Below are 8,836 nucleotides of genomic sequence, written 5' to 3' on the forward strand. Positions count from 1 at the left end.
ATACCCTAGTCCTCTTATCTCTTACTCCTGAGTAGAGGAGTGACGTGGTCAGACCTGCATTTCAGGAAAACTATTTTGGCAGCTGGGAGGAGGATTCATGGAAAAGGATGAGATGTAAAATACCACCGTCTCCCATGTATACACATCCTGTGAGTCTCTCAAAATGGTCCCCCTTCATTCTCAGGTTTAACAGGCGCAGATACACACACAGATGCCAAAGTGTGATACGTGCACTCCATCAGGTCAAACAGATATACAACTTCAAACCTTCACTCAAGGCTTTGCTTTTTAGTAGTTTCCACAAATAAGATTCGAAGGGAAGATGAGATCAGTTCACTTTTGGGGTAGCCCGAGGTAAAGGAAATGTACAGAAACCTTGGAATAATCCTATTCACTGTAGAGGAATTCAGTATGAGGAAGGTTGGCCTTGGAGTCAATCCAAGGGAATTTCAAGAAGCAAAAGAACCTCCTTATAAGGCAGTCTTATCTAGAATGCTGTCCCATGACATACACCCTAAAGACCATTTCGAAAAAGACTCTAGGGATATGATGAACATGCTATTTGATAAGGGAAGGGGAGGGGGAGGAGGGAATGAGCATTTTTATATAAGCACTTACTTGGGGGAGGGTGTGTGTGTGGGGGGGAGGTGGGAGGGAGCTAGGTGGCAAAGTGAATAGAGTGCCTGTTCAAATCTTGCCTCAGATGTTTACTACTCGTGTGACACTAAGCAAGTCACAACTCTGCCTCAGTTTCATCATCTGTCAAATGAACTGGAGAAGGAAATGGCAAACCACTCTAGTATTCTTGACGAGAAGACCCCAAATGGCATCATGAAGAATCAGCCATGGCTGAAAACACCTAAACAACAATCTATTTGTGCCAGTCAGAGGGCACACTTTGTATACATTATATCCTGTCATTCTCACAGCAGACAGTGGTACAGTGATTTGCCCAGGATCACACAGCTATTAAGTGTCTGAGGCTGGATTTGAACTCAGGTCTTGCTGACTCCATGTCCACAGCTCTATCCACTGTGCCATTGAGCTGTCTCCAAAACTAATAACTTACCTAATTCATAAAAGATCTAGGAGTCAATATGTTAAGACAGAGTCAAGGCTTAAAGGCAGTTACAAGCACCCTTGACAGAATAAAGAAAACCGGGATTAACTGGAGTGACAGTCATTGCTCGTAGTTGGTCTATACCAATACAATAAAAATTATACCAACTAAGTGTTGGCTTTAGTACCCAAAGGTTCTGTTGACTCTTAAGTCAGTATTCCTTCAAAGACAGCTCATGAGTGCTCAACATCATTTTTAGCGGTTTAGAAGCTACAATTATTTCAAAACAAAAGCATTACCAAATTAGTACACAGTATGAGAAAATGAAACAGAACATAACCCAATAACCTGGGCCATCTTCTCACACAAAGATGCACAGCAGGGATTTTATATGAGGGGGTGTGACACCCCTGTAGGGGCAGTTCATATCACTGGTGCTGAAAGTCTGAGTATCTTCTGACAGCATCATCATCCTGCACTTACTGGGTCTACTCCTCCATAGAGTAACACCTCCTTCACTGGGCACCTTGTTCAGCGGCCCTTTTGGCAATTCCTGGGCACAATGTAGTCTCGTGGGATGCTGATTTGTTGGTCTTTTGATGGCTGCTGAGTGATCTTTGTGGAGGAGCACAGTAATTTCTGCTCTGTCTTGTTTTGCTGGTCTCCAAAGGATTTGTGGTGGCATCTTGGCATTTCTCTTGGTCATCAGTATCTAGGTTTTGTGTCTTCAGGGCAACCAGCTGGCCAATTCTGCTCAAGTTTTTCAGGATAGTGGCTATCACCTAGCCCAGATAAGGACCTTAATCACTGCCCCTCACACCCAGCTAAAAAGCAGAAGGTAAAGTGCTCACCCCCTAAGATTGTCTTTTTTCTTCCCCTACTCTGTTCAAGGATCTCATCCCTACCTTTTAGACTATTATCTACAAAGGTCCTCCCTGGTTTAACTTGAAAATGAACTTGAGCCACAACAAAAGGACAAAAGGTTAGTGTTCTCCAAAACACTCAGACCCTAGCCCTCTTTTATCAGACAGAACTAAAAAAAATTAAAAAAAAAACTCTGTTGCTGTATTTTGGGCAGCAGAAGACCTCAGTGTCTCCCTACAAATCAAACTACTGAGGAGTTGCCTTATAGAATAGAAGCAGACAAAATAATACCCAGATTTGTTTGGAGGAACACGAGGTTGAGAATCTATAAGAAGTAATGACACAAAAGGGGAGGGGAGAGGGAAATTGAAGCAGTAGCCATCAGAAATATTTTGCTATGAGCTAAAAAAAAAAACAAACCCAGATCAGTGAAACAAACTGGATAAAGCAAATATTTTTAAAAAATCAAACCCAATTCCCAGGTTTTCAAAAGATTCGAGGGCATAAATTACTTGCAAATGGATTTCCTAAAGGCAAGAACTGCTGGGAAAACTGAGAAACAGTTTGGGAAGAAAAAGAAATTTATGCCCACATTTCATACCATATACTATAGTAAATTCCAAATCGATACATGATCTATATATCTATATATCTATATCTATTTTAAATTATAGGGGGAAAAAGAGGTGCTTTTCACAACAATGGCTAATAGAAACTTATTTTTATTTACTTGTTTATTTTTAAGACTTGGTTTCTCTATTTCACTGGGACTGAAAGTGCAGGGGCTACTCACTGGGTCCCATTCCCCTACCTATCACTATGGGAGGACCTGATCTTTTTCTAGCCTGAGCTCTTTCCTTTCCCAACCACAGGCAACCAGCCAGACCTTCTGCACCCCCACTCCTTGGGGTTTAGTCCACTGTAGTTCAGAACTCCTGAGCTCAAGAGATCCACCAACCTTGGCTTCCTAAAGTAGCAGGGATTATGGGCCTGTGCCATCAATGCAGATAACAGGCAAAGTAGATAAAACACTGGGGGACTTGAGTCAGGAAGATCCAAGTTCAAATCCAGCCAATGCTATTTGCAGTTAAAAAAAAATATTTGCTAAATCCAGCTAGCTATTTGTTTGTTATGTGACCTTGGGCAAATGACAGTCTCTGCCTTAGTTTCATCAATTGTAAAATGAGGATAATAATAACATCTACTTCCTAGTTTCATGAGGACCAAATGAGATATTTGTAAAATACCTATTCCAGTACCTGTCACAGAGTAGGCACTATACAAATGTTAGTTATTTAATGATTATTAATAAGCTATATTTAAAATACACAAATTACTATAATGAATAATATTAATAATGACTAGCTATGAATAATTAATAATATAATGATGATGATTACCATGCCTGGCCAAGGAGAAAATTCTTACCCAAATAAGGGACAAAGAATCATAAAAGATAAAACAAATTTTTGATTAGAAGAAATTAAAAAAGCTTTTGCATGATCAAAATCAACACAGTTACAATAAGGAAAACTATAGATTGGGAGCAAAAGTGGCATTAAATACCACAGATAAAAGTGTCATATCCAAGACAAATATCAAATTAACATAAATATAAGAACAAGAGCCATTCCACAATGGATATATATGCATGTGTGAGTGTGCATATACATATATATGTCATATTATCCAATCTGGTAGGAGTGAGGTAGTACCTCAGAGTTATTTTAATTGTAACAAACAATTAGAAACAAAGTAGATGCCCATCAGTTGGAAAAATGACTAAACATCAGGTTACCTGAATGCAACAGAATATTAGTTCACTTTATGCAATGATATATAGGAGGAATTCAGAGCAACATGAGAAGACACATGAAGTAATAAGGAGTGAAGTAAGTAAGCAGAACCAGGAAAACGGTAGAGACAATGACTTTTTTTTTTTTTTTGCAGGCAATGGGGGTTAAGTGACTTGCCCAGGGTCACACAGCTAGTAAGTATCAAGTGTCTGAAGCCAGATTTGAACTCAGGTCCTCCTGAATCCAGGGCTGGTGCTTTAACCACTGCACCATCTAGCTGCCCCCCGACAATGACTTTTTAAATGTAAAACAGAAAAGGCAATGAAACAACTAAATATGTATAAAAAGTTGGTCCCAAAGAACTGAGGAAATGTACCAGGTTCCTTTCAATGGAGAGGTAGGTACTGTGGGTATGGAATGCTGTATTTGCCGTCAGACATGGTCAATGTGTAGGTTGGGTTTTCTGAACTTTTTTTTTTAAAGTTGTTACAGGGGCAGCTAGGTGGCGCAGTGGATAGAGCACCGGCCCTGGAGTCAGGAGTACCTGAGTTCAAATTTGACCTCAGACACTTAACACTTACTAGCTGTGTGACCCTGGGCAAGTCACTTAACCCCAATTGCCTCACTAAAAAACAAAACAAAACAAAACAAAAAGTTGTTACAAAGGAAGGTTTACGGAGTAGAGAAAGGGGAATGGATATATTCAGAAAGGAATGTGCTGTAAAAACAAAAGGCATCAATAAAACTGTTAAAACAGGCTACTTGAGGAAATTCCTGTTCACCTTGCTCATATCATAGATGTCTATAGCTGGAAAGGACTTCAAAAAGATTATAAATTCTCTCCTCTTGCTTCTAGCTACCTCAGATCTCCAGAAAGATTCCATCAGAGTTCAACAATCTTTAAGCCAAAGAAGTTTTCCCTAACCCATAAGCAGGATTAAGACCATCTCCTCTATTTCTTTCTTCTAGAAGAGTGCAGAACAGATGATTAACATTCTTTGTTATATAACTAGGTTTAAAAATATGAAGAATTATTAAGTTTTTAGGCCTTCTTTTCCCTAAAATATTCCCATCATTTCAGTCGTGTTTGACTCTTCAAAGATACTAGAATGGGTTGCCAGTTCCTTCTCCAGTTCATTTTTATTTATTTTTATTTTTTTAGTGAGGCAATTGGGGTCAAGTGACTTGCCTAGGATCACACAGCTAATAAGTGTTAAGTGTCTGAGGCTGGATTTGAACTCAGGTACTCCTGACTCCAGGGCCAGTGCTCTATCCACTGCGCCACCTAGCTGCCCCCAGTTCATTTTACAGAGGAGGAACCCAGGCAAATATGGATAAGTGACTTGCCCAGGGTCATACCACTAATACATGTCTGAGGCAAGATTTGAACTCCAGAAAATGAGTCTTCCAGATTCCAGGTCTGGTACTCATCCATTGTGCCACCTAGCTTCCCTGTCTGACTTACAGTTGGAACAAAAATGTTAATCTAAGTAAAGTTCTTAAATTCTAAGAGGAAAAAAAACCCACTGAAACTCATGAATTTTGGAATAAAACACTGATCTGGGCATTTTTTATTGCCTTAAGGCAGCCTCTGTACCCTTGCCCTCAAGCAGCTTGCACTTTAGATTGCTCTTAGGCATGTGATGACTTGTGACAGAGTAATAAGTCCAGTTGTCATCTATCTTGCAACATCAGTTTCAACACTTAAAAGTCATTGCCTAAGTTCTTAGAAAGGTGAATACATACAGAAAGGAAAATTAGAAAACTGAGCCAACTTTTGTATTGAAAAAAATAATGGACTGAAAGTCAAGAGTCTTTAGCAGCTGTGGGGAGTAACAGCAGCTAAAGTTTGAACATAACTTCCTAGGGTTGTTTTTAGGCTCAAAGGAGACACTGTTCATAAAGCTCTTTGCTAGCCTTAAAGGGCTATGTAAATGTCACGTATTATTATTATTCATGTGGTTTATCTCAAAATAAATACCTAGGAGCCAAGGAGAACAGAATTTTCTGGCATTAAAATATGTGCTCATAAAAAAGTAATATTAAAAAGTATTCCTTTTTGCCATTGCTCCTGCCTTTATGTTACTGGATTGCTGCTGCCTGTATTACCTACTCCCTGGCACTGTCTTTGAGCTTCAATTTTCTCATCTGTAAAATGTGTGTGTGTGTGTGTGTATGAATTAGATGATCCCTAATGTCTCCAGTCTCAACTCAACCTCTAGCTTGGCTGTGAATAAGCAAGTCTGCAATTATAACTTTCCTTTGAAACTTTTGTTTGTAGAAAAAGGCCATTTCATTTAGTTTGGTTACTTCAGTTATTATTATTGGAGTTCCATTTTCTTTCTTCTTTGAGAGTCTGGACTTTGTTTTCTTTTCTTTTAAAAAATTGTTACCACTTGGCTTTACATTTGTATCAACTTTGGACTCCTCGGAGACAAACTAAGCAAACAAGATAAACTGTCAAGAAAAATTTCAAACGTAATCTCCACTAAACAGTAGATCCTGTAGACCAATTAAGCATGAAAGAAACAAGAAAACAATACAATAATGAAAATCCATAACAGACTATATTTTTTTTAAAAAAGAACACATCTTAAGCCAAAGACATTCCACAAGGCAGCCTGTATTTTCCTCTGGCCCACAGACAAAGAATACCTCACCTAGATTACTAATACTCAGAGAGTAATTTCACCAGGTGAGCTAACTTGTTTCCCCCACAACTAACAAAGGAAATTATGAGTTTAGCCCAGTGCCTGGCACATAGTAAGCGCTATATAAATGTTAATTATTATTGTTATTACAAACAACGACAAAAGATGTCACCCAAATCTTTTAATCAATCATCTTGGAACCTAGTCCTAGCAAAATAGCTAAACACCTGTGTCAACTGGCAATCACAACTTCACCAAAGACAAGTTCAGGGGACCCTTAACGAGTCCTTAACACCTGTCTCCTTCCTAAAATCTGCCCCATTCCTCAACTTCGTGGTCAATTTCATCGTGTTTCGTCTCTACCACTCAATACCTCTGAACTCATCCCAAGAATGGAAGTAGAGAAAATGACTTGCAGGTGGGGAGTGGGAATGGATGGTGGCCCTCAAGATGGAGTGAAAAGTGTGAGGCTGTGGTCAAGGAGGCGAGAAAACGCTAGGCATGCTTCCTTGTGTGTGTGTGTGTGGGGGGGGGGCGTGGGGGTGGTGCGAGTAGTTGAGGAAGTCTTTCCAGAAGTAAACAGTCCTTTGCATGTTCTCCCATCCAGTTTGTTGGCTCGTGAACCAAACTCCTAAATCATACTTCCAAAAAAGGAGACTGACTACCTTAGTGCGCACCGCATCCATCACCAGCTCCTAGCCTAACACCTTTCCCCTGCAGGCCTGGGGCGGGGTGCAGAGAGACTCCCGGACGCCACGGCTCACCTGGGCTCCATCAGTTACACGCCTCTAAGCTGGGGCGTCGGACTTGGAGCCTAACTCGGGGCGCGCGCCCTGGGAACTGCTAGAACTCCGGGAGCCACACGCAGGGGGTGGGGGCAGGGGGCAGAGGGAGAGACGCGCGTTCTTTTCCCACCTTGGTCGCAGGTGCCTTTGCTGACCTGGGTGATGGCCTTCTCGCCCAGGCTCTCCGCCCGGAGGCTGGCGGCGCGCAGCTGGCAGCCGCTGGGGTAGGTGTTGCCGTCGCTGCCGCACACCGGGTAGCGGCTCTTGCACACGCACACACCGCTTACCACCGGTCCGCCGGCTGCTGCCCCGGCTTTGCCCTTCCGCCTCTTGCGGCTCTTCACGCACTCCATGCCCGGCGCGCAGTGTCCCCTGCCGGCGCCGCTGCCCCCGCAGGGCTCTCCCTCCCCGCGGGCGCACGCTGGGCAGCAGCCGCAGGCGTCGCGGGTCTCCCCTAGGGGACAACCCCGCGGGGGCAGGGGCGGGCAGGAGGCAGGCTCGCAGGGGCCGCAGGCGGCCGGCTCCCCGGCTTCAGAAGAGGAGGAAGAGGAGAGGGGCAGAAGCAGGAGCAGCAGCCCAGTGGCGCAGAGTAGCAGGAGGCGCAGCGGAGGCGGTGGCATGGCTGCGTGAGGGAGCTGCTGCTTCTGCTGCTAATGTTGCTACCACTGCACGCAAACTGGAGCCTAGGACAGCTCTGGCCCCTGACTTTGGGGAGGGATCAAGTCACTCTGCTTAAGCCGCAGCCCCTCCCCGCCTCCTCTCCGCAGCTTAAACCACACCCCAGGGAGGAGAGACGCTCTCACCCCCGCCTCCTCCCAGCGCCCAGACCATCCCAGGAGAGCACCGAGGGGGCGGCCGCTTGACCCGGACAGGAATGCGGGGAGAAACTGCAGTCCTACGGCTTGGGAAAGGCGAGGAGGCGGAGGCAGCTCCGGCCACTTGGGAAATCTATGTGGATAGAGCATTTCACGCTCTTCCTTTTCCACTCTCCCCTTTTCCCAGGCAAAAAAGTTGTATCTCTTCTCCTGGTCAGTTCTCACCCCCTCCTAATCACTTCTCACTCCTCACCTTCTTTAAGGATAAAAAAAGTGAGTACCACTCCAACACCCACTTATTCCATTCTATACGTACACCACCTTCACACACCCACACACGTTTGTTCTTCAGGACAACCCTATGAAGTATTATTACCAGAACCCCCTCCCCTTTTATGGAATGACTATTTACAGTTTCCCGTTGCAGCTGAATTTATTGATTCCAGTTTGTTTTTTAGAAACTGTCAAGTTCTGCAGAGCAGTGAAATTGACGAGGTTTTGAGTTTGAATGAAGCTGATCCAGATGCCATTCTGGATGAAGAGAAGTTTGCTCTCCTTATGCCACTTATTTCTCCCTTTACTCTCTTCGCATTTTTAGTACCCCTCCTTTTTAAATCTTGAAACTCTTGAACAATTTAAAACTGTTGAGTATATCCATGTTTCTGAGAGGCCAGGAAGGATACTGGATTGCACCATAGCTTTTGGCTGTACTTTCGATGGAAATTGGACAAAGGAGAGCTGGAACCACCCAAATCGTCTTTCAGGATACACAGCTGGGTTTCTTCTCAGCTGACTTCATCCAGTGTGGTTTTTGGTGTAGAGCTGTAGGCGTTTTATAAGCTTTTCAGGATAAATCATTCCCAAT

General features: G+C 43.2%; 1 protein-coding gene across 1 annotated transcript in view; it reads right to left on the bottom strand.

The window, feature by feature from the left end:
* IGFBP7 (insulin like growth factor binding protein 7) overlaps positions 1-7,952 on the bottom strand; it is an 85,960-nt gene extending 78,008 nt beyond the window's left edge. The window contains exon 1 of the mRNA XM_043970961.1: positions 7,287-7,952. Coding sequence (XP_043826896.1) covers positions 7,287-7,776 — 490 coding nt within the window. The 5' untranslated portion in view covers positions 7,777-7,952. The remainder of the gene's footprint in view (positions 1-7,286) is intronic.
* Positions 7,953-8,836: the final 884 nt, after the last annotated feature.

The sequence above is a fragment of the Dromiciops gliroides genome, chromosome 6 (assembly GCF_019393635.1).
Source record: "Dromiciops gliroides isolate mDroGli1 chromosome 6, mDroGli1.pri, whole genome shotgun sequence".
Lineage (NCBI taxonomy): Eukaryota > Metazoa > Chordata > Mammalia > Microbiotheria > Microbiotheriidae > Dromiciops > Dromiciops gliroides.